At 46.3% G+C, this 26,976-nt stretch overlaps 1 protein-coding gene across 1 annotated transcript in view; it reads left to right on the top strand.

The window, feature by feature from the left end:
- Positions 1–26,976, top strand: part of GNAL (G protein subunit alpha L) — a 142,638-nt gene that overhangs the window by 17,465 nt on the left and 98,197 nt on the right. Inside the window, 1 exon segment of the mRNA XM_055323572.1 lies at positions 26,229–26,301. Coding sequence (XP_055179547.1) covers positions 26,229–26,301 — 73 coding nt within the window.

Genomic DNA, 26,976 nt, shown 5'->3' on the forward strand with positions numbered 1-26,976 from the left:
ATGGCTTACTGCATCCTAAACGTAATATGTTTACCACAGAAAGAAGATCCTCACCATGTGTTGGAATGTGTTCTAATGATCCAAGATTAAACCCCAAACTCTGAAGTGGGAGGGGGCAAGGGTGGTGTAGCTACTCTGTCGGTCACATAGTCAGAATTGGAAGAGGAGTTTGGGGTTCAAGCTAGCTGCCTACATGGATACTCCCCAAGCTCCTACACAATGCCAGACATCACGGGGCTGCAGACCACTAATTATTGGCCACCCTATTCCCTTTGTAGCTCTGTTGTCTTCTCTCTATGCCGGGACCCCAAACTGAAGTCATAGACCCCAAACTGAAAGGCGGAAAGCCTGATGAGAAGCCATTCATTGGGCCAACAGTGTAGAGTGTAGAGAGATTGCACAAGTCCTGTTTTAATCCAGACTCTTTCTGTCGCCAGTGACAGAATGCTAGCTCCTGGGAGTCAGGGGCAGAGGGGAGCATGTCAACGGGAAGTCCCTGTGTCCCCAGCCAGCGTCATGCATGCCCCCTACCTTCCAGGCCTCCTTCTGTCATGTTCTGGCTGCTGTTTCACCAACAGGGACCCCACCATCACAGAGCTTCAAGAACCCCACGGAAGGGATCCCTGGGTGGCTCAGCGGTTTAGCGCCGCCTTCAGTCCAGGGTGTGATTCTGGAGTCCTGGGATCGAGTCCCACGTCGGGCTCCCTGCATAGGGCCTGCTTCTCCCTCTGCCTGTGTCTCTGCCTCTCTCTCTCTCTCTCTCTCTCTCTCTCTGTGTGTGTGTCTCTCATGAATAAATAAATAAAATCATAAAAAAAAAAAACGCAGAAAGAGACCTGACAGTTTTGGCCAGAACAGCACAAATGAGAGTTTAAAACTGTTTCTTAAAAAATAATAATAAAAAAATAAAAAAATTAAATAAAAAAAATAAAGCTATTTCTAACTGGTATTTGGTTTTGTCCGAAACCTCAGGGTTGCTTTCTTTTAACAAACCATTAGCGTACAATATACTGATTGCAGGTGTACAACAGAGTGATTCCACGTTTACACATGCGCATCATGAAATGACCACCACGCTGAGTCTAGTTACCACCTGTCACTGGACCAAGTTGCTTTTTAAGATTGATTCCCTTCATATTTTCTAGAATCACTTCTGACCTTAATTTCACCATTAATCTTTGATCAGACACTTACCAAATTCTCCACATTTTTATTTCCTTACAGTGGTGAAATGAACAGAAACACAGATATTTGCTGCATCACTATAAGGAGAGAAAAGTGTTCCTGGATTCCTGTTTTAGTGAGTTTTATGATACCAATCAGTATTGCAAGCTAAAAACACGCACTTTGAAGGCAAATTGTTTCCTTGGGAGCCTACTGATGAAGGACCGCTTCCTCTCTGGGGGGAAATCATAAGGTATCACTTAAAGTTCTGAGGGTTTAAACACACTGGTGTTGTGGACCACTTAGCAGATTAAGTCTCATCGAGAAACATCAGAACTATTGGGAGGGAAAGATCCCTGGTATCACATTTTTGTTTTTTTTTTTTTTTAAGATTTTATTTATTTATTTATTCATAGAGACACACAGAGAGAGAGAGAGAGAGAGAGAGGCAGAGACACAGGCAGAGGGAGAAGCAGGCTCCATGCAGGGAGCCCGATGTGGGACTCCATCCCGGGTCTCCAGGATCACACCCCGGGATGCAGGCGGCACTAAACCTCTGCACCACTGGGGCTGCCCTGGTATCACATTTTTGATTTGTGATTTGGTCTTTGTATTTCTATAATTTGGTATTTGGCGGCAGACCAGATATTTAAGCCATTTCTCTAAAATACTGGGAATGACATTCAGAATGTGATGTTTGTGGGATAGAAGCTTGATACATCTATTGGCTGTCGCATCATCTCACACACAGAAATGGAACATCTTTTCCTGAGAGGTTAAAAAGAAAACAATCTTCCCTGCCTAAAGTCAAGTTGTTTTAAGGCTCTTCATGACCCAACGGCATTGTTTACTGCTCCCCACCCCTGCTTTTTTTTTTTTTTTTTTTGAAATACCGCCAGTAACTGACACTTCAGGTGTACTTTACAACTGACTTGCTCTGTCCCTCTGTCCGTCTCTTTTGTACTTCTCCACACTGGCAGTTCCCACCCCTAGAAAACTAGTCCTTTTTTTCCCAATCATGAACTCCATCTTATTCTTCACATCTGAGCTCAATTATCACTTCTTTTTCAGAGAGGCCTTCCTTGCTGCCCATTTTAGTCTTTCCCAGGATAACTGTCTCTTTTTTTCACAGAACTTACTGCATTTCACAGTTATATTTTCAATTATATATTTGCTTAGTATTTGACACCAGTGAGCTCCTAGGACCAGGGACACCGTCCTTCACATCTCCTACTCAGTCTCTAGTGTCCTTCATGATGACTGCAGGAATGTTTTTCAATAAATAAATGAATGTCAGAATAAGATCAGAATGGTAGGGATCCCTGGGTGGCTCAGCGGTTTAGCGCCTGCCTTTGACCCAGGGCGCAATCCTGGAGTGCTGGGATGGAGTCCCGTGTCGGGCTCCCGGCATGGGGCCTGCTTCTCCCTCCTCCTGTGTCTCTGCCTCTCTCTCTCTCTCTCTCTATGTCTATCATAAATAAATAAATAAATCTTTTAAAAAAAAAGATCAGAATGGTAGTAAGCAAGGAGGATCCTCAGCACTAAGTGTAAATGCTGGTGGGTGACCATCCCTTCCCCTTGGTCAGGTGGTTGTGATGGGCATGATGCTGTAAGATCACAAGTGCAAAGTTAAGACGGCAAACGTTTTTTTTAAGTTACTTTGTTTTAGTATCTTCTTTTAAAAAAAGATTTTATTTATTTATTCATGAGAGAGAGAGAGAGGCAGAGACACAGGCAGAGGGAGAAGCAGGCTCCCCGTGAGGAGCCAGATGCAGTACTCGATTCTGCATCCTGGGATCACACCCTCAGCCAAAGGCAGATGCTCAACTGCTGAGCCACCCAGCCGTCCCTGTTTTAGTCATTTCTTGAGGCATAACGGACCTATAATATATTCGTTTCAGGTGTACGACATAATAATTCAACATTTTTTTTTTTGTTTTTTTTTATGATTCAACATTTGTATATATTGCAGACTGATCAGCACAATGAATTTAGTTAACATCTGTCATCATACATAGTTACAAAATAATTTTGTTATTGGAATGAGGACTTTCAAGATCTACTCTCTTAGCAACTTTCAAATACACAATGCAATATTGTTAACTATAGTCACCATGCTATATATTATCCCCAGGACTGACTGACTTTATAACTGCAGGTTTGTGTCTTTGGGCGCCCTCCCTGTTCTCATGACCCTCCCCTCTCATCCACAGTGTGAACTCACCCCACTAGACCTCTCTGTGCCCTCTGGTTGCTGTCTCCTCAGCTTTACTCTGCCCTTTGCCCCTAGAATCCCTTCCCTACATCCGTCAATGGCTAGATCCTCCCCATATTTCAAAGGCCATCTCATGGTTACCTCCTCTTTGAAACCTGTCCTGATCCCTTCTGTTGGAGATCTCTGTTCATTTTATATGTACTTCCCTTATAATATCTTTTACCTTATATTGCAGATATTTACAAGTTTAGCTTAAATATGTAATCAGAGTGTACATCCTATGGGAGCCATGTCCATTCTGTTTCATTTCTGCGGCCTCCATATAATCTGGAAAAATCTAACACCAAATCAATCAGAAATAACCATCGACAAAACAGAAATAAGAACATGGACATCCCACTCTGTGTTTTCATTTCCATCCAGAAAGAGTATCATCTGTTCTTCTTCTTTTTTTTTATTTATTTATGATAGAGAGAGAGAGAGAGAGAGAGAGAGAGGCAGAGACATAGGCAGAGGGAGAAGCAGGCTCCATGCACTGGGAGCCCGACGTGGGATTCGATCCCGGGTCTCCAGGATCGCGCCCTGGGCCAAAGGCAGGCGCCAAACCGCTGCGCCACCCAGGGATCCCTGTTCTTCTTTTTTTAGTTGAAATATAATTCCCATACCATGAAATCCATTGCTTTTAAAATTGTACAAGTCGGTGGTTTCTCGTGTATTCACGAGGTTATGGAATCATCACCACTATCCAGTTCCAAAACATGTTCACCCTCCCCACAAAAGAAATCCCCTACCCATTTTCCACCTACTGCAGTCCCTGCCAACCACTAGTCTATTTTTCTGTCTTTTTAGAGTGGTCTATTCTGGGCATGTCACATCAATAATTGTACAATATGTGGTCCTTGGTGTTTAGCTTCTTTCGCTTAGCATAATCTCATCCATGTGTAATGTGTATCTGTATTTCATTTCTTTTCATGACCTAATAATAGTCCACTGCATGGATATGCCACATTGTTGGTCCATCCATTCAGTGATGGACATAAACATTATTTCTACTTTTTAGCTGTTATGAAGAATGCTGGTGTGAACATTCAAATACAAGTTATTGTCTGTATGTATGTTTTCATTTCTCTTAGGTATATATCTAGGAGTTGATTGCTGGGTCATATGGTAACTCCATCTGACTTCTTGACAAACTGTAAAACAGTTTTCCAAAACAGCTGAATTATTTTACATTTTACATTTCCACCAGCAATAATAGGTTCCAGATTTTCCACATCCTCACTACCACTTGATATTGTCTGTCTTTCTGATTTTGCCATCCTAGTGGGTGTGAAATTGCTTGCACTGTGCTTTTGATTATTATTTTCCGAATAACCAATACTGTTTAGCATCTTTTCATGATGCTGATTGACAATTTGTGTCCTTTTTTTAAAGATTTTATTTATTTATTTATTTATTTGTTTGTTTATTTGGGGAGCAAAAGAGAGCATGCACAAGCAGTGGGAGAACAGAGGGAGAAGGACAAGCAGATTCCAGGATGAGGGTGGAGCCTGCTGCTGGCTCAATCCCATGACCCTGTGACCAGGACCTAAGCCAAAATCAAGAGTCAGGCACTCAACCAACTCAGCCACCCAAGTGCCCCCAAAATTTGTGTTTTCTGTAGAGAAATGTCTGAATTCAAATCCTTTGTTCATTTTTAATTGGGTTATTTGTCTTCTTATATTGTATTGTAGTAGTTCCTTAAATATTCTAGACTCGAGAGTCTTTTATTCTTAACCACATGCAACTCTCCACTTTATTATTTTTTTTTAAGACTTATTCATTTATCTTAGGTGGGGAGGGACAGAGGGAGAGAATCTTAAGCAGATTTGTGGTGAGCATGGAGTCTGCTGCGGGTCTCAATCCCACAACCCTGGGATCCCTGGGTGGCGCAGCGGTTTGGTGCCTGCCTTTGGCCCAGGGCGCGATCCTGGAGACCCGGGATCGAATCCCACGTCGGGCTCCTGGTACATGGAACCTGCTTCTCCCTCTGCCTGTGTCTCTGCCTCTCTCTCTCTCTGTGTGACTATCATAAATAAATAAAAAAATTTAAAAAAAATCCCACAACCCTGAGATCATGATCTGAGATGAAACCAATAGTCCAACACTCAACCAACTGAGCCACCCAAACACCTCATGACTGCACTTAATGTGCTAGCCCATGGGATATCTGCTCAGTAGTGAGTGTCAATTTTAGCCTCTATTGTTATAATTTTAATTGCATTGTACGTTACCAATATCAAGAGTCTTCAAGTTTCTAAATATGGACCTTTACCAACATTTACAAATTTAGGGGTTATATACGGAATTTTCAAAACAAATTAAGATGTCAGTATACTTTGGATCACTGTTTTATCAATGTCAGTGTTAAGTCAGCAGAACCCAATAACTGATGATGAACACAATAATTTATTTTTTTGAGGTAGATTTTAATTAACACTTGTTTCCCAGATATTATGTATGAATGATGTTATTTGGTATTAATTTATAAAAGGAAGAAAAAGCTTTAAAATTGTAACCATTTATGTATCATGATAGAGCTACATTAAAAATAAGGAATGTTGAAAGCAAATTAGTACTTAAATATTTTCAGTAAGATTTCCCATTGTTACTGAATAATGAAGTTGTTACATTATGGAGAACAAATTTCTAAGACACAGTACAGTTTCTATTTTAAAAAAATGTATGTTGGAACTTCTCATTCTATTCTGTATCTTTTTTTAATTTATTTTTTATTGGTGTTCAATTTGCCAACATACAGAATAACACCCAGTGCTCATCCGTCAAGTGCCCCCCTCAGTGCCTGCCACCCAGTCACCCCCCCACCCCTCCCACCCCCGCCCACCTCTCCTTCCAACCACCCCCTGTTCGTTTCCCAGAGTTAGGAGTCTCTCACGTTCTGTCTCCCTTTCTGATATTTCCCACTCATTTTTTCTCCCTTCCCCTTTATTCCCTTTCACTATTTTTTATATTCCCCACATGAATATATAACAGCTAACAGCAAGAACATAAGCAGAAATTCAGGGACATTCAAGAAGACGGGAAGATGGCAACATTAGGAAGAGACGGGGAAGAAGGGATGGATAAAGGAGATGCTATGTATTTTTTAAATAGGCGTTTTCTGAGCTTTGATTAACAGAAATAGCAAGCAGAGGGGAAAGGAGAAATGAAACTGTGCACCGTCCTGCTGGGAAGGAACAGCAGGTGGTGCCTGGCGTCCCGCTGGCGCGTGAACCTGTGACCGGCGCTGGGGCTGTGCGCTCGCGGTGGGGTTATTCCCAGACGCGGCCGCCAGGTGGCGCTGTGGAACAGGAAAGCGCCGAGGGCTGGAGCCGGGGCTTCTCAGTCGGCCACCTGGGCACCCGTGACCCGCTGAGCTGGCGCTTGGTGCCCGAGGTGGCTGCCGCCAGCCTCGCATTCTGTTAGTGTACTAAGCACTTACAATGACACTGAGAGATTCTCTCCATTACCTTGTGTCAAAGGGAGGTTAAAGCGATCTGTCTGGTGCATGCATAGCAGATGGGCTCTTACAGGGCCCCCGTGGGTGAGGCCTCCGAGCCTCTTACCCGACACCCAGCAGCGTGCTGGAGCTGCGTAAAGCCAGTAGCAGGTCCCATCCCTCATTTGTATGTTCTCTTTTTTCATCCTCCGGGAATATTTTTTCTGTGCTAAAGAAATTCAAGCCCAAGACTTGTGTTCACAAGTGGTTCTTACATTCCTGGTCAGATCATGCACCCATCCATTCTGTAAAAGAGCCCCCACCATCTCTATCCCGGAGAAAGCACACGGTGGGCTAACTGCCACCTGACTCCACTTTTGTCCTACCTGTAATCAGTGCTCCACATATTAAAATTATTTTGAGACCAAACTTTCCCTGTTGCGGCCCTGCTTCCAACAGCTCTGTGACTTCTGCTATCCTCAGGGTAAAAAATAGAATCCTTAACAGATCCCAGAGCTAGTCAGTGTGTGAGTCCCTTCCTCCTTGTGACACCTGGCATGTCATCGGCACTCAATAAATACTTGGGGAGATCAGTGATAAACTCCACACAAGCAGAATCCAAATATCAGGCAGGTGAGAAGGTAAGGAGCTGACGGAGAATTAGCAGTGAAGAAGTGCTGACTGATGTATTGAAGTAGTACTGTGCAACGTTGTGGGCAGGCCTGCACGAGTGCTGACTTGCAGAACATCAAGACTGCAAGTCTTTTCAAGACTTTCATGTTCCCAACTCACCAGGAAAGATTAAGGGGTGGGAGTGAGGGTGGGGTGTCTCCTGTTCTGGGACAGGTGCAGCTGTCTTCCCCGAGGCTCAGTGGTTCCTTGGTGGAGGTGAGGGGGAAGCAGGAGCAGTAACCTTTTCTTTATGCAAAAGGACCAAATCACACAGACTGGATTGGGTTGAAACCATCATCACTGGAGCTCTGAGGGCTGAAAGCAAAGTGACGTGGCCCAAAGGAATTGCTCTCAGGCTCCAACCAGCTCGGGGGACCTGATGGTGCCTTGATTATTTACATACGTAGTAAAAATATGATCAACTAGATTCAAAGGAATCAAACTTTGGTTCATATACTTTTTATAGTATATACTATATACTTTATGTACTTTTCTATACTCAGCTTTTAAAGGAAAACGAGAAGTGGTGACAAAACAATGACGACACTCCTCGTGTGCAGTGAATCAGGGATCAGTAAGGATTCTATCACTTTCCTCCTCTATTGTAGGATTGTGCCTGGAGTTGAGTGTGGGTTTTTGTAAGTATAGGGCTGTATTTTGTATTTATGTTCCATTATACCAAATCAAAAATCAGCAGCAGCCAGGAAGGTCACATTCCTCGTCTCACTATACTTCACCACTCATCCTGTAGCACTAACTCTCAGTTTGGGATTGGTGGAAGGATGGATAACCAGAGGTCCCTGGAACATCTGGATCTGGGAACTAGAGCATGAGGACTCTGGCTGAAACCTGAGGCCCTGAGTGTCAAGAGCTTTCTCCCCACTGACCGTGACTGTGTATTTTATTACTTTAAGCAATATTGTCAATTATTTTACATAGGACTCGCTAGCCTCCTCTGTCTACTTCTGCATATGTTTGAAAATTTCCACAATAAAACCTTTTTTAAAAAAAGTCTCCTGCATGCAAGCATTTCATTATCATACAAAAGAAAACAACAGTGGAGAATGTAGACTTTTGATCATTTCTTCTGGTTTCTACAAGATCCTATAAAATCAAGGAAAGGTAAGTTACTTTAGAAATACTTTATTTGGTTAAGCAGGAATGCCAAGTAATGTTTCAGAAATCTATCCAATGGAGGTTGAAATATTTCCTATTATTCTTAATTAGAGGGAGGAATTCATATGCAGTAAATAAAAATTCATATGCAGTAATAAACTCCTTTTCCTTTATGGGTTATAGACTTTAAAAATATGATAATAATGTTCATGGAAAATCTATGTCCATAAATATATTGCTTCAGATTTCTAATATCATAGGACCACCATTTAGGATATAGTGAACAGAAATGACTGTGAAACATGAATAAAACTGAAAGAGCTGAGTGTCAGGAGTTTAATGTCCACATTGGTGCGGACAAGTACAACACCCAACAAAACTAGACACAGTGGGGTAGAGATCGCCACAGGCATCCTGGGGACTGTGGGGAAGTCATGGGCTAGCCTAGGATCCTAACCACCTCGTGGCACTGGCTTTGGGTTCCCAGGGGAACACCACCTGTCCCTGGGGGAGGCTGCCCTGGAGTCCTTCTTTCGTTCACTCAGTAAACAGTATGGATCTGACAAGCCTTGTAGTAAACAGCATTTGGAGGGGCTTATTCTGCTGGAGAGACCAGGCATTCATAGAATCACAGCAATGAGGGAGGGCATTAAAAACCCTGTGGGATTTCCCTGAGATGAGTCACCATGGGACCAGGGTCACCTTGGGGCAGGAGACACTGGCAGGGGCCCAGGCTTGGGAGAGGATTTGCATAGATGCAGAGATGCTGTTGGCAACCTTTCGACACAAAGAGAGAGGTGAACTAGCGGGGAGGGGAGAGGCTGGCCAGTGTGAGGGTTGGCAGCCAGGAAGAGTATTAGCCAGAGATGCCGCTAAGGGAGGAGGGCTAAGTGAAGAGGGGGCTACCGGGGACAGATAATTTCATAATTTCAGGTGTCCATTGGTCTCCTTAATTTGAAAGAATACAAAATAGGGGCACCAGGGAGGCTCAGCGGTTGGGCATTTGCCTTGGGCTCAGGGCATGATCCCAGGGTCCAGGGATCAAGTCCCACATCGGGCTCCCTGCAGGGAGCCTGCTTCTCCCTCTGTGTTTCTGCCTCTCTCTGTGTGTGTCTCTCATGAATAAGTAAATAACATCTTTTAAAAAAAAAGAAAAGACAAAATAATTGTAAAAGGGCAGGGAATGCAGAAGGACAGAAGCAAAAGCAAAGGCCTCCCCTTCCCCTGTGCCACCAGTCCCTGGGAGCCCTCAAGCCCTCTGCGCGGTGGAGAGTATGTGACAGAAATAACTTTAGACAGCAGGCTAGCGCATCAGCGTTGTTCTGCAGCCACTGGGGACCTGACATAGCATGTCACTGTGCCTCAAGATCTATTACGTTTTCTTTCCACGGGTGGGGTTAGATTGCTTTATTAAAGATACTTGTCTGCGGTTTTCTTTCTTTTTAATGTGGAGGCCTTGATTTTATTTTTAACTAATTTGAAAGTTAAATAATAAAGGCAATCTCCTGAATGAGGATTTGAAGAAACACCATGCACCCTTGACGACGCCCTTGTAGAGCATCTGTCCTAAAAGATTTGCACCAGGATTCTACAACCTGTATTTGCAAAAGGCCCTTAGGGACGGGCATGTTTCTATAAGGAGATTTTGCTGTCTTGTTTGGAAGCTGCCGGTGATCACATCCTCCTTCAGCACATGAAAAGCATCCTTCGTAGTTTTCCCACATCAGCCGTAGGGTGGACATTCCCCAGATGTACTAAAGAGACAGACGTGACAACTAAGTGCTGTGTAACAGAGGGTCAGCTCCTGAAAGAGGGATGGCAGGGATGGCTCTAAGGGACATCACTCCTTCTACTGGTAGACTCTGAATATAGACTGTAGATTAGCTGATAGGACTGCAGCAAAGTGGGGCGCCTGGGGGGCTCAGGGTGGAGCATCTGCCTTCAATTCACAGCATGACCCTGGGGTCCTAGGATCGAGTCCCGTGTCGGGTTCCCCGCAGGGAGCCTGCTTCTCCCTCTGCCTATGTCTCTGCCTCTCTCTGTGTGTCTCTCATGAATAAATAAATAAAATCTTTAAAAAAAAAAAAAAGGACTGCAGTGATGTTTATAGTTCTATGAGAGAATCATGTTCTTAAGAAATATGCATTGACAACAACATGTTGGCATCTTACTCTTAGATAGTTCTGGAAAAAGTGTGTGCCTATGAAGTATGAAAACAGAGCATAAGATAAAACAAATGCAGCAACATGCTAACAATGAAGGCCCTGGGTGAAGGGTGTGCAGAAAAATTTGATGCTACTCTTAGAGACTTTTTAAGAATTAAATGTTGAAAAACATACACATAGCCAAATATTTATGTGGTGACATCGGAATTAGTTTGTACGTATCTTAATCATCCTTGTAGAAGAACAGCTTGCTTCTTTGCAATAATGACCTGCAAATGCCTCATGTATGTATAGTCTTCTAGTCAATTCGAAGGATCTCGAGCAAGTTTTCATTCCCCCTCTCCTTGACTGCCCAAGTTCTTGCAAGTTTTTCTGAATCTTCCTCCCTTCCACTCTTCCTTGTAATGTGTCTTGCTTTCACCACCCTGGCTGGGCCTCCAGTTCTGTGCAGACTGAACCCCTCCCTAATCTTTCCAGCATAAGGTCATGCTTCCTTCTGAAAGCACGGCCACGTCAGGTCACAGCCCACTCAGAACCTGACGGTGTGCCAAGGCGGCCAAATACAGTTGTACAGATTTTCAACCCCATGGTGGCACCTGACAAACATAGCAGTGGTCTCTGAAATCCGGGTGGCTCTGCTCCTAAACCGTACCTGGCATGGGGACACACCAGCCCAGAGGAGGGACCCTGTTTGGGTCAGGATCCTGGCAGAAAACAAATATCCCATTCAAACCAGGTTACTTAAGGGGGCTTGCTGAAGGTATTATTCATAAAAGTTTGCAGAGGGCTCAGGCAACCAAAAAGGGATGGTGCTGCAGCCCAGAGCTGGCAACAGCCCAGGCCTAAGGGGCAGGAGCCCACAGCAGTTGTTGGAGCCAAGGAAAGGGCCTCTGGCCAGGAACTGCGGCTCCCAGTAGAGTTAGGAAGCCACAGCCAGACCATAGCCTGGCAGGGAGAGGGCTGCGGGAAGCACTCTGACCCCCACCCCCCACCCATCTGTCCCCTCTGCACCCCCCGGGAGCTGGGAGCCCAGACCAGACAGTCTGCAGAGGCCAGCCTCCTGGTCTGCAGAACCAGGAGAATGCCCAGCATGGGATACCTTTGTGCGGCACATAGGGTAGTGGACTTAGGGGCTAATGGGCCTGCTGGTGCCTCATCACTGCAAGGAGACAGGCCTGACTTATGTTTCTTACTTGAATACTTGAAACTTCCCACAGATGGAGCCTTCCACAGTTGCCTCTCCCAGCTCCCTGGCTGCAAACTTCCAGGTCACTGCTCCCCAACCTGAACACAGCCTATATCCCCACAAACCTTGGCTGGTGGTCTCTCTGTTCTCCCTAGGGGCTTCCTTCTGACAGGCTTTGGGCCCTGCCTGACCTCCAGCTCGTGGCCTCCGTGGCTTCACTGCCTGTAACCCGGATTGTCACCTCTGTTATGGGCAGTTATGAATCCCTGGGGGGCCAGATTCCAGTCTTCCAGAGGGGAGGATGGTGTCTGGAAGGTCTCTCCTCCCATGGGCAGAGCCCAGGTGGACAATGCCCCCAGCCTGTCTGCCTCCTAGCCTCAGGGCCCTTTCCCTTGGTCCAGTAACCCAGTAGGGAATCAGAGACAGCCCCTTCCAGGCCACGTGGCAAAATTGTGTTGTGAGTCCCACGTGGAACAGCTGAGGACCAGTTTGATGGCAGCAGGACAGCAAGTGATTTTGGGGGACTCAAGACCTGCAAGGCTAAAGGAACTCTAATAGTCACAGACGCTGATGGGGTCAGATGCTCTTATTAATTATTAATGCTCCAACGTTCACACCACGTTATTATTGTACCCCATGGACTAGATGCACCACCAAAGGACATGAACAGAAAAATTACAGATGTGTAGGTTGTTGACTGAACAAGGGCACATAGCCTGGAGAGAAGTCTGTGCAAACCTAGATGCCCTAGGGACACTTGATTCTTTTTTTTTTTAAGATTTTATTTATTTATTCATAACAGAGAGAGAGAGACAGAGACACAGGCACAGGCAGAAGGAGAAGCAGGCTCTATGCAGGGAGCCCAATGCGGGACTTGATCCCAGGTCTCCAGGATCACGCCCTGGGCAAAAGGCAGGCACTAAACTGCTGAGCCACCCAGGGATCCCCAGGACACTTGATTCTTAATGCATTTTTGAGCCTTTCATGGAGCATAGAATCCCTGTGCTGTTGCTTTAACTTTTTATTTGGAAGTAATTTCAAACTTAGAAAAATTTCAGGTGTAAGAGTACAAAGAACTCTCAGAGGGGTGCCTGGGTGACTCAGTTGGCTACATGGTCAACTCTTGGTTTTGGCTCAGGTCATGGGTCATGGAATCCAGCCCCACATCAGCTCTGTGCTCAGTGCAGAGTCTGCTTGAAAATTCTCTCCCTCTGCCCCTCCCCCCAACTCATGCACATATGTGTGTGCTCTCTCTCTCTTTCTCTCAAATAGATCTTCTCCAAAAAAAGACCTCTCAGCTACCTGTCGCCCAGATTCACCTGTTGCCAGCATTTGCCACATATGCTTTATCATTTGCATTCTTTCTATGAATCTTTGCTATAGATAGAGAGATAGGAATTTTTCTGACTCCTCGGAGCCTCAGTTGTCAACATCACAGGCCCCCACTCCTTGGAGACTTCTGTGCCCACGCCCCAAGAACGGTGTGCACTTGTCTTGCACCATCGCAGTGCAGACAGCAACTTCAGTGAGTTTCACACTGACACCGTGTCAACGTGAAACTCCCTGAACAATGTCTCTCATTTGCCATCTGAGTTCCCGGTTCATCGGTTGAGCCGATTGTCCCGTGTAGCCTTCCCCTCCGCCCGGCCCGGCGTGTAGGCCAGGGCCAGGCGGCAGCCGGCTTCCAGCTCTCTTTAGTTGCCCTTGACCTGGAACATCTCCACTCTCCTTCTTTGCCTTTTATGATGTTGCCATTTTTGAAGAATGAATCCCTCCTCCCTTTTGCTAAATTTCAGGGTTGCCTGATGTCTCCTCCTGACGTAGGTTCCAGGCTATGCCTCCCGGGCCGGAATGCTACCTAGACGATGGGTGGCCTTTGCAGGGTCCACGTCTGGAAGCACAGGACGTCCTCGCCTCCTCCTTTGATGGTGTTACTTTTAATTACCCCGGTTGTCTTGTTTCTCCACTGAGGAGTTACTGTGTTTTACTCTGCACCTGGTTAGCAGTCTGGGGGGGGCCACGCAGAAATTCTGTTCCTCGTGAAAATGTTCCTTGCGGCTGACTCAGTTGGTGGAGAACGCAATTCTCTATCTCGGGGGTCATGAGTTCAAGCCCCGTATTGGGTGTAGAGATGACTTTAAAAATAAAATCCCTGTTAAAAAAATTGTTCCCCCAGATTGACCCTCCATTGCTGGATCTTGCCTGACCCAGACTTCGCTATGCTGGTGGCAAATGCTGATTCACCCTTTCCAGGACTCTGTTCACATTCCCTAGGGAATTAGGGACATTGCTAGCTAGCAAGAACCCTCCCCTCTCCCCCATTTATTTATCTATTTGTTACTGGCACAGACACTTAATATTCCTACATTTCGCAGGGGTCTAGAATTCATTTCTGTACCTCGACATCTGGGTGCTCACACCATCCGAGATTTGACTAAATGAGAGCCCCTTCAATCTGGCTCTTGTGTTCCAATGACACACCCCCAGCAGTTTGTAAGCACTTTCTTGCTTTTTGGCATAACAGTGTTCCAGGTTTACCTTGCAGATACCCTGTCCCCCCAGACTGATATCACTCATTTCCTTGAGGAGCCCTGGTTCCTTGCGGTGATAAGCAAGACAAGTCAGACGTAGGCAGGAGATGTGCTCATGGCTACTGGAGCGTCTTAACTCCTTGGCATTTTCAGCAGACTAAACAAAGAAATATATGTATGTACATCTGACCCTTGAATAACACAAATTCATACTGCATGAATCCACCTTTATGTGGATTTTTTTCAATACAGTACTATAAATATATTTTCTCTTCCTTGTGATTTTCTTTTTTTTGTGATTTTCTTCATAACATTCTTTTCTCTGGCTTACTTTATTATAAGAAGACAATATATGATACATGTATATGAGACATATAACATACAAAGTATGTATTTAATCAATTGTTTATGTTAACTGTAAGTCTTCTAGTCAACACTAGGCTAATAGCAGTTAAGTTTTTTGGATTTGGGTTTTTCAACATTTTATTTATTTATTTGAAAGAGAGTTTGAGAGCAGGAGCGGCAGAGAGAGGGGCAGAGGGAGAAAAAGGGAGAAGCAGACTCCCTGCTGAGCTGGGAACTTGACGCAGGGCTCCATCCCAGGACCCTGAGATGAGGGCCTAAGCCAAAGGCAGACGCTTAACCACCTAAGCCACCCAAGCACCCCTATAGTTAAGTTTTTGAGGAGTTAAAAGTTGTACATGGATTTTTAGCTGAGTAGGGGGCAACACCCCAACCTTGCAGTGTTCAAGGCTAACTATATATACATATATATGTACACAGCATACAAATGTACGCACATATGTACCCATGACTATGAACATATACTATGTTTTGGAAATCATGATTTCACAGAGGCCACTACAATCCTAGTTTATCCTCACAGGCTTTCCCTTGCCTTCCTTCATTCTGTATTTGTACGTCATACAAATTTCTGAAAATCCTGGCTGTCAATAACAACATCAACATATTTTTGCATTTGCTCAATCCTTCAATATATCTAACATGGTTTAGGATTTATCTGTAAAAGGGGTTTATCCCTTTTGAATGTCAGTCTTTCATTTATTTACAGTTTAAATCTGTCGAATTGTTCCTACTTAATGACAAATGTAAACAAAACATGTAAGGGCAAATATAGACCGATATCAGGCTCTGTCTCCCTTTTTCCTTGTCAACAGCCCTGCAAGCTTTAGGAAGAGCCATCCCAACTTTTCTGTGAAAGCTACATAGTTCCCACTTGTGGTAAAATGTGTTTATGTTCCCTTCCATTTCATATACAATCTGACTGTTGTCACAGGAATACTGTTGCTTTAAACTCTGTAACTAAGCCAAATTCTAAAAGAAACCAGTTGCTAAGGCAACTGTGCAAAGAGTTAATTAATTCATCACTCATTATATGCAGATTAATCTGCCTAACCGAGTTAGAAGGTGGGCTTGTTTGATTTTTCCTCTCGTAATTAGTGGAAGAAGAATGATGTGATTTTTTTTCAATTTGTAAGGACCAGAGAGTTCCCTCTGGAAAAGGCACAGGCTCTGTGATCAAACGTCTGCTTCACCGCTCTCGGGACCCTGTGGGGCCTTCAGACAAACAGCCTTATTGGCAAAATGTGGACGATAATGTGCACCTTGTAGGCTGCAATGATGATCAGATGAGATGCTAGAAATAAAGCACTTTTCAGTATATTTTTAAAATTAAGATGAAAAGGGACTATCAAAGGTTAGCATACAGTTCTCCAGGAAAGGAAATGATATTCTTTCTTCACTTTTACAATTGACCACACACACCCCCTAGGTGTCCCACCCACTGTAGTAATGCCTGTGGAATTCAGAGAACTTTACTGCATTTACTTGATTGCATGTCTACCCCTCTCTACTAGACTGGTAAATTGATTGAGGTGGGGGATAATGTCTGATTAATCCTTATGATCTCAAGGCTATGTGTGTATCGGCATTCAAAAAAAAAAAAAAAAAAAAACCTAACGGTGAATGAATAAATGCACTGGTCCCCGTAGAAAGCATCCTTCCAGCCTCCATCAGTCCTTCCCACTCTACATTGCCACCTGCCGGTAAGAAACTATAACTGCAGCAAATGTTTCTAAACAACGACTTGAAGTTACTTGAACTATAATCAGAAAAGTGAAAACAAATATCCTGAAACCACAATAAAGATTTGCACCATTGTCATGATGAAGATTCTACATGTGGATTTTTTTCCTGTGTAAAATACGCAGAACATAAGATTTACCAGATTAACTATTTTTTTTAGATTAACTATTTTTAAGGGTATAGTTCGGTGGCATTAACTGCATTCCCATTGTTGTGCAGCCACTGCCTCTGCAAAACTTTTGCCACTTTTTGCCCCCCGCAAAACTTTTTCATCCTGCCAAACAGAAAGCCTGTGCCCATTAAACACCAAATCCCCATTCCCCCGCCCCTAGCCCCAGGCAACACCATTCTACTTTCCGTCTCTCTGAATCTGACCACTCTATATCCCTCACAAAGTGGGATCCTACGTGTCCTTTTGTGCCTGGCTTTTTTCACCTAGCATGTCTTTAAGGTTTATCCATGTTGCAGCATCTTTTAGAATGTCCTTCCATTTTATTTTTTTAGAGGGGGAGTGCATGTGAGCAGAGGGAGGGTGGGAGGTGTGGAGGGAGAGGGAGAGAGTCCTCAAGCAGGTTCCTAACTCAGAATGGAGCCCCCCCGCCGGGCTCTATCTCCCGACCTGGAGATCATGACCCTAGCCAAAATCAAGAGTCCGACGCTTAACCAACTGAGCCACCCAGATGCTCCAAATGTCCCTCCTTTTTAAAGCAGAATACTATCGTATCATACACATAGACCACATTTTGTTTATCCATTCATCCATTACCTGTGGGTTTTTTTCCCACTATTTCCAATATGTCACATTGCCTTTATGTTCCCACCTAGCAGCTAGTACTTTGCTCAGCTGATTGTAGGTAGACCCCTCAGCAAATCAGTGCCGACTGCTCTATGCCTCATTGTTCATGTGTCCAGCTAGTAGAAAAAAATCAGGAGTTCCTCGAGGACAACATGCTGCTTCATGTAGAGAAGTTACATGAATATGTATTTGTTAATTGATGTTGAATGATAACATTACTGCATTTATTGAGAGCTTGCTATTTGCCAGACACTGTGGTAAGATGAATTGATTCATATCATTTTCACCATAACTCTATGCCATTGTCCTCACTCATTTATAGAGAAAGAAACAGAACCACACAGCAGAAGAGGGATGTGAGCCCAGCCATTCTTGCTCCACAGCCCCTGCTCTTAACCATTAAGCTACACAGAGGCACGAGAGAGCTTTTACCTTAAGAAAAGTTGCCATACCAAGAATCTGTATTTTCCTGTGGCTTATTGAGAGATCCCCCCACCTCAGAGATGTAACGTGTGCTGTGTCCCTCTGCCTTCTGTACAGTACCTCTTCCCTCTCCTTTGCTTTCATTACACAGATTTTCCTCACCTGGAGGGTGTTCTTTCTCCCTACCTGGCCCGACCCCCCTTTCAAGACACGCCTGGGGTCCCTCCTGTTTGGTGAAGCTTTTGTGGATCCTGTGGAACCTCCCATCCCCCCAGGGGCTCTACGACACCTTCCAGCCCTGAGTTCCTGCGTATCGTCACTTGTTGTCCTCTGAATGATGAGAGTGTGCTAGTCTTATGTCCCCACCTGCTCCAGAAGGTAAAAAATTGGCCTCAGCATCTTCTTATCCTGTTTATGGTACATCCCTGCGGATGATGTAGGAAGAGATAAACATGAGCTCAATGCCACAAATCTACGTTGTATAGATACAAAACTGGATTCTCTTAGCTGTCTTGCCTTACAGCACGGTTTACTGGATTTGCTTAAATTATGAGAACAGTTGTGAGGTAGGTAGGCATTGCTCAAGTCCAACCCTACATCAGTGTGTTAAAACAAGGATTCATGGCACCCTGCCTCCTGAAGCTCTCACATCGTACAGGGGCGCCTCACTGACCCGGAGAGAACATGGGTAAGCATTTAAACAGCACATGGCATTGTTTGTCTCTTTTTGCTCCAAATCAGGGCAACAGGGTGATACACTTTGTTTTAAAAAATAGGTTTGAAGAGAACTCTTTCTTAATCATTAGTGATTCTTATAACCCCAGAGATTGCATGAGATTGAATCTTAAAAAAGAAAAAAAACTTGGTGAATATAGTTATTGAGGAATAGAAAACTCTTGGTACCTAGAACTAGGTGCTAAAACTAATTTAATCATTTTTTAAAAATGCCTTAAGATTTAAGCTTTATTCAGGAAACCGATTCCTAACTACAGAGAACAAACTGATGGTTGAGGGGGGGACGGGAGGAGAGGGGGATGGGTGACACAGGTGCGAGTCCTAAGGAGCGCACTTGTCATGACCGCAGTGTATGGAAGTGTTGAATCACTGGATTGTGCACCTGAAACTAATGTAACACTGTATGATAACTAACTGGAATTAAAAATAAAAACGCTTAAAAAATTTAAGTTTTATTCGCATATGGTAGATTTGTTTGCAAGTTCTACGTTTCATATCTGAAGTTTGTGAATTAGTAAAGAAAGAAATATCTCTGAAACTGTTTATCCTTGCAACTTTACATCAGTATCAAAATCTCTGAATTAGACAACAGGGGTCTGAAAATCTGCTGTAGTCCCAGATTTTGTCAGGCTAGTTAAGCTTGAGGATAGGGATTACATAGCTAGGGACGCTGATCTTCACTGTTTGAAGGCTACTTTTTTTTAAAGATTTATTTATTCATGAGAGGCAGAGAGAGAGGGAGAGAGAGAGGCAGAGACACAGGCAGAGGGGGAAGCAGGCTCCATGCAGGGAGCCCGATGTGGGACTCAATCCCTGGTCTCCAGGATCAGGCCCTCCCTGGGCTGAAGGCTGCGCTAAACCGCTGAGCCACCTAGGCTGCCCAAGGCTACTTTTCTCTCCTCTTCTGATCCTTGAGCTCGTTATTTGATTTCTGTTTAGGAAACGTATATTAAGTGCAACTTTGATACATCTGTTTCCTCTTGCAGTATGCTGACAGTCCACAGACTGCCCTTCTGAGGTCGGCTCATCACCTGACCCCGTTTGGTGGCTTTCACAGACATTTTGAGCTGCAAAATTGTACTAGTTTCATCCTGTGTGCAGATTTCACATTGTGCTTTGTGGGATTTTTGTTGTTGTTTCATTTTAGCTTATTTAGTAGCCTCTCAACTCATGATTTTATACTGTACTTAAACTCCTGTCTGTGACACTGAGCTGTGTATTCCAATGAGGATATTTCAGTCCTGGGTTTTTGGCTGCAGGGTAGTCAAAGACGATTAACATACCTTTCCTAGTGATTCACTGCTATTTTGGTTAAAGTTGTGGATGACCCTTCCAAAACCTACTTAATATTACTTTGGCAGTAGGAGTAAGGAAAGGAAAAAAATCATTTCAATGAATTCTAGAGTATTTGATTACAGACTATTATGGACAGAAAGGGTAAATGGAATATGTTTCCCTGATTTTCTATTTAAAAAAATGTAGAACTTTTTATCACAGTATTTTTAAAGTATATGATAATCAGGTCATGGGGTGAGCTGTGCTCTGCTGCTAAAGGGAAATAATCTACACAGTTTATTTCCACCAAGACACTTAAGAAAGAAAGCAAGAAAACACCAGCAAGTTGTCTAAAGTGACACAAAGCGGCATGAGGGCTCCTTGCACACCATCCATTCAGCCTGTGGCCACGCTGCCACCCTCGGGTTGGCAAAACCGGTTGCAGCTTGTAGTTTCTTGGAGAACTGCCCCTGCATTGAATAAGTAACTATTCACCTTTCCTAAACTATTTTGTTCTTTTCTTCTAAAACTTTTGATCTATCGGTCCTAAAAATCTTAGTGCTGTTTTAAGCTTTTGTAACCTTGAAATTATAAAATGCCACAAGACCAGTTAATACATTTTTTAAAAGAATTTACTTATTTGAGAGAGCTAGAGAGAGCACAAACAGGGGGAAGGGCAGAGGCAGAGGACGAAGCAGGCTCCCCACTGAGCAGGAAGCCCCGATGTGAGGTTCAATCCCAGAACCCTGAGCCGAAGGCAGACGCTTAACCAACTGAGCCACCCAGTCACCCCCCAATTAATACATTTTAAAATAATGATCTAGGGCTGTCATAAACTGAAAGTTTCCTTGAATTTTTCACCGAGCTGTTAATTCAGCTTCTGTGGAGAGTCCCCTTGTAGTGAGAAACAAACGCTGTTCTCACTGCTGTCATGGACTTGAGTCCAACTAACCAGGGAACAGGTGGAGTTTTTTCCCCAACATGTGCCAACTTCAATCAGAGGGTCTGAAAGAAAACCAAATTTTAAAATCATTAGTCAAAATTTACAAAACTAAGTGTAAAAGAAATTTAAATAAATGTTCAAACGCACTAACACTTGAGACACCCCATCTATCTTAAATATCAACAAGAGTGAGGAAGACGCCACTGTGTTTGACCTTCGTCCTTCTGCCCCCAACTCTAGGCCTTCCCAATTTCCCCGGTGGGCCCAGGGCCTTCCTCTGCTGCTAGGCAGCCACAGGCCTTTGCGGACCTGCCCCCTCCGCATGCGGGCAGCAGCGGGGCGCCCCTGCAGCAGGCAGGTGGGCATGCGCTTCCCGCATCCCATATCCCGCTTCCCGCATCACGCTACCCGCATCCTGCATCCCCCTTCCCGCCTCCGCATCGCACCTCCGGAATCCTGCTTTCCGCCTCCGGCCTCCTGCTTCCCCCATCCCGCCTCCAGGATCCTGCCTCTCGCTTTCCACCTCCCGCATCCCGCTTCCCGCTTGCTGCATCCCGCCTCCTGCTTCCCGCATCCCCCTTCCCGCATCGCGCCTCCCGCTTCTCGCCTCCCGGCCTCCCGGGGAGGGCGATGCTGCACAGTCGTTGCCTGGCAACAGAGGCTGGCAGTGCCGGCAGCTCCAGGCTGCTCCCCGCGCACCCCCCAAACCCCCTACCCCCACCCCCCCACTGCAGGTGAGCTGGCTGGGATTCTGGATTCGGATTCCATGGTTTAAAACACCAATGAGGTTTAGTTTCCCAGACCACACTAGGACAAGGCCAGATGACTGGATTAAGGGGGGGGAAACGAGTGTCTTGATCTCCTACCTGGTAACAGACTAGGTAAAACTGGCTTTGCGTTTCTTGTAAAAAAAAAAAAAAAGAAAAAAAAGTTGCAACACTGTATACAAGACATTACTTTTCTATTTTAGAATGTTTAGCAGTGTGTTGTGGAATTAGCGTGGCTATGACAGCCAGGATACAATGGTTTGTATCCCAGGTTCACCTTACTTGCCCCTCTAAGCTGTGAAGTAATGGTGGCGATGGTTCCTTTTAGGGTTATTGCAAACACTACACAAATTATTCCGTGTGACAGACTAGCACAGAGCCAACAGTCAGTGAACAGCCAGTAGAAGCTACTTCACACTGAACATATTATTATACTGATACATTAACCTCTTGAGTGTATTATTCATCATATATGATCATCCAACTTTCATTTGAATTCCAAACATAAAAATTTATCTTTAACCCTGTTTAATGATAAACTCAGGCATATTAAAATGTTTAAGAGTTTATTTGAGCAAAACTTGATTCGAATCAGACAGCATCCCATCTAACTGAGAGAAAGGAGCTGCACGGACCTGCAGAAAATGAAAGACTTTGAGGACCAGTAGGGAGCAGAAACAAAGAAACTATACAAGGATAAAAAGCAGGCTGGTTATTTCAAGGTTACTTTCCATAGGGGAGGACAGGGGTGTGCGAGGCCGATTCCCTAACTAGTGATGATCAGACGATTCCAGATTGACAGATTAAAGATTTCATTTCTAGGGACGTCAAAAGTGTAATTGATTCTCAGCTTGGTGACAAGCAACATTAAGGGCCCTCCTAATGCCTAGATCTGAATAAGTGGAAACTTTTTGCTGTATTTTTAAGGTAACCGAATTGTTAGGCTGCCTTAAAAGTGTGGGCTAACTTAATCCCCCCTTTATAAATTTTCATGGGATTTGTTTTGAAACTTTTTCTTCCAAAAGTCTCTGGCATCATAAAAAAAATCTTGGCATTAAGAAAATTAACAAATCTTTATGAACATCCCACTATACTATGCAATTTTAAATATCTTTTTTGCCTCCTGCCTGCCCCATCAGCCACAGTACATGCCAGATTGATATTACCATGTGTGAACATTTGTGTTAACTCAAAAATGTGAGGCCTGGCAACGGTGATAGATATCCCCTTCCACAAAACTAGAACTTTTAACCTAGCTCAGAATATAGCATGGCACTGTATGTTTGCTTCTGCCTGCGTCAAGAAGAATGATTTATTGCTCTTGGTTTTTTTAAATGTATGAATATTTTTAGTATAGTACTAAATTGGTCAAAGTACTTCTTGAACTTAAAATCCAATGACAAATTCCCTTCATGAGACCACCTACTTCAAGCAGGAGTTATCTTTGGCTTTCAGGAATTCATTCATCCATTCGACAAAGATTCCCGGGGCAGCTTCTCCAGGCCACTGCTGGACTAGACACAGGTGCAGCAGGTGTAAAAACCAGACTCAGGCCCTGCCCCCACGGAGGCCACAGTGTAGCTAACTTTGGAAAAAGCTGTAAATACAATCCAAGGAGCTGGTGAGACAATAGAGCATGGGGATGGGGGCCTAACACTGAATGTGGAGCAGGTAGTGAAGCTAGAAGGATATTTAGGAGGTGGTCAAGTGAAGAAGATATTCCAAGGATTACAGAGAGAAGCAACCTGTGAACCCAGGGGGATGAGCTAGGGTGTTCCGGAAGTAGAGCTGGCAGGAGAATCAGGGCAGTGCTGGCAAGGGGAGAGACTTGAGAGCTGAGGTCACAGAATTTACACCAACACAATCTTGAAGTACCATGTAAGTGGTGGGAATGGACATGGCAGATCCATATTGTCACTGTGGCAACACCAAACACTAGAATAAGTGAGCAGGAGGCCATTGCTGAAATCCACGTTAGATTAGTGACCTAAGACCACAGTAATGGGAGGCAGGGTGGAAGGGACAGGACAGATATTTGATATTTAGGAAAGAGACTCCATGGGACACAGGAACAGTTGGGTTTGCAAGAAAGGAAAGGAATCAGGAATGAGTTCCACGTTCTAGTTTAGATAATCAGGGGCCATATCACAGAAAAAAGAGAGGAACAAACTGGAGGTGTGAGGGCGGGCGTTGGGGGTGAGCTCAGCCCTTGGCAGATACAACTGAGGATCCCCAGGAAACATGGAAGTGGAGGTATGCTTGGGGATGGCCATGGGCAGGAGGGTGAACTGGGCTGGAGATGTGATGTGGGCATAGTCAGATCTGCACCCGCAGACTATGAAGGATAGGGTCAGCCCCACCAGGGAAGAAAGGGTGGGTGGGCCCCAGGCACCTCCACCAGCCTGAGGGGGAGTAGGACATCACAACCACCAGGTGATGGAAGCCAAAGAACAAGATTGCCTCCAAAGAGAGTCAGTGTCAGCTCCATGGAGAGGTCCAAAAAAGTAAAGACCAAAGTTCATGGATGAAATTTAGTACCTGGAAGGCCCCTGATCATCCTCATGAGAATGTTTTGAGTGTAGCGAGGTGGGCCAAAGCCAGGCTCCAGGGAGCTGAGGTGTGAACAGGAGGGAAGGAAGGACAGGCCAGCGTCAGGTTCCCTTTTAAGCCCTTGGCTGCCTGAGGCAGGAGGGAATGTAATGGCGCTAACAAGGAACCTGAAATGTAAGGAGGTGCTGCTGTTGGATTTGAATGAGACCTGTCCAAGGTGAGGCCCGTCGCGCCCCGGGCGCTTGCTGCACGCAGAGGGAACCGGGCAGAGGAGCCTGGGGAGCCCCGCCAGGTGGTGTCTGCTCTGTCAAGATCAGGCCTTGCTGAAGGAGAGAGGCCTGTGGGCTTGGGGGACTCTGGGCCCCCGGAAGACAGCCGCACAGAGGCACGTGAAGGATTCGGTGTGAGGGCCTCGGGCCCCAGAGCGCGGACACCGTCGCGGGCTCTAACAGCCCCGCACAAGCCCCGGACTCGTGCCTGCCGCGTGGCCTCCTTCGCCGTCCTTCCCGCAAGTCCAGGGATGCGCGTGCAAGGCTGCGGGCCGACGGACGTCTCCGCGGGCTGGCTGCAGCAGTAAGGGAGGGAACTCGCAGCCCGCACCGGGAGGGAGAACCAGACCCATCTCCGCCCTCTTGGGTTCGAGGCCACAGTGTCTCCTAGGAAAATAGTAGGGCTGTTCAGAGAACTGCGAGGGAGAAACGGGGGCTGGAGATAAAGACAAGAGGCTAAGGGAGGCGGCGGCGTGGGTGCGCTGGAAGCGTCTAGAAGAGGAACGGAACAAAGGCGGTGTGACTGGTGAGCCTCCTGCAGATCCTCCTCCCTGATAGAATATGCATGATCCTGCGCGAGTCCTCGCCTGCCTGGGAGCAGGGAGGCGTCGGAGCCCTCGGCGGGGAGCGCACGCCCAGACCCAGTCTCCCAGGCGCGGGGTGCGAGAGAGGCGAGAGGCACGCGGCCGCGGTGCGGACCCCGCGCGGGTGAGCCTCCCGCGGGCCGGGCTCGCAGAGGTCAGCTCCCGACCCCTCCGGCACCCACAGCGCTAGCGCCCCAGAGAGACCCTGCGAGCAGGCCAGCCCCTCTTTCCCGCCGAGCCGAGGCCCGGGGGCGCCCGGCACCGGGAGGGGGCGCGCGTCCGACGGCGGAGGCCGCGCGGGGCGCGAGCGGGCCGGCAGGTGCCCACAGAAGCCCTGAGGGGAGCCGGCGGCGCGGGGCGGCCGCTCAGCACCCGGAGGGGCTGGGGCACGGCCGCGCTCCGGCAGGGCGCTCCCCGGCAGGCGGGGGCGGGCGGAGCGGGGCTGGGCGCGGGGACGCGGGGACGCGGGGACGCGGGGCGAGCGCGGGCGCAGCGGAGCGCGGTAGGCTCGGCCCCGTCTCCCTCGGTTCCGCGCTGTGTGCCGGCAGAAAACTCTAAGCCTGTGTCTTTAAGAAGCGTGTATCTGGCTCCGCGCGTTTCCTCGCATCCTTTCTAGTTGGGAGTTTGCGGTGGGCAGAGGGAGGGTGAGGAACGCCTGTTCCGATCGGTCGGAAAGCACCGGGAGACCAGAGCATCTCTTTCAGCAGCCGGGAAGAGAAGCCGTCGCACGACCCACGCGTACCTACGCCTCTCTGTTGCTTTTCGTGCGAATACCTAACTCTGCCTGACGTCCCTCCGAGCGGCCAGGCATGGGGTGTTTGGGCAACAGCAAGACCGCAGAAGACCAGGGCGTCGATGAAAAAGAACGACGCGAGGCCAACAAGAAGATCGAGAAGCAGTTGCAGAAGGAGCGGCTGGCGTACAAAGCGACCCACCGGCTGCTGCTACTGGGTAAGGCCGGAGGGCGCGCGGCGGCTCCCGGCCCGGCGGAGCGCACGGCCCGTGGCGCACGGCCGGCAGCGCACTGCCCGCAGCGCATAGCCCGCGGCGCACGGCCCGCGGCGCACGGCCCGCAGCGCAGCGAGCGCGGGGGAGCGCGGGGGCCCGGCGGGCAGGGCCCGCTGCTCCACGCGCGAGCTGGGGCGGACCGGAAAAGGCCGACTCTCGGGTAGCGTAGTTGCTGCCCGGGTTGGCACGAGAAGTGGCAATGGCGTTGGGCCACAGACCACAGCATTGCTTTTATTTGTTTGCAGGGGCTGGTGAGTCTGGGAAGAGCACTATCGTCAAACAGATGAGGATCCTGCATGTCAATGGATTTAATCCCGAGTAAGGAATGATCAGTCTCGCTTTTGCTTCCAAACTGCATGCAAACTTTTCCACTTCCCTCAGCATTCCCAAAAGTGCTTTCTCTAAACAGTTGATTTGATCTTGGCGGGGGTGGGGGTGGGGGTGGGGGTGGGGGTGGGTGGGTGGATAGAAGCCTGTCGTCGAATTTGGTATATTGAGGCAAATCCTTCTTTTGGTAGAGTCCAGATGAAAAAGTGAAATAATTTGCTTAACAAAATATGATTCATTAGATATTCTTGAGGTATTGATCTCTTTATTATTGGTACTGCGCTTAGCACACTTAACCAACGTGTCATTTTATACTTTTCTCTATATCCTTGGTCTGCCTCTCTTTCTATTCGTAACTATCAACATATGAATAATTCAAATAAAACAGATTTACAAATGTAGCTGTATAGTTTTTATATGCAATACTCATAACACCTTTACCATGCCTTGTGTAACCTGTGTAGCTGTTTAAACTATAGATTGTAATGTGTGCAAGTTTGCTTAGTGTACAAACTAGGAAAAAAAAAGGCACCTTTTCTTTTCCCACTTAAAAACTTTGCAGCTGTTGTCGTGGGGGTTGGTGTGGACCTCTAGTAAAACCAATCTAGCCACATGCTGCAGCTGGAAGCTTAAATCCCACTCAGCTGATTCAAGTCAGTTCTAAAG

Source organism: Nyctereutes procyonoides, unplaced genomic scaffold (genome assembly GCF_905146905.1).
Source record: "Nyctereutes procyonoides isolate TBG_1078 unplaced genomic scaffold, NYPRO_anot_genome, whole genome shotgun sequence".
NCBI lineage: Eukaryota > Metazoa > Chordata > Mammalia > Carnivora > Canidae > Nyctereutes > Nyctereutes procyonoides.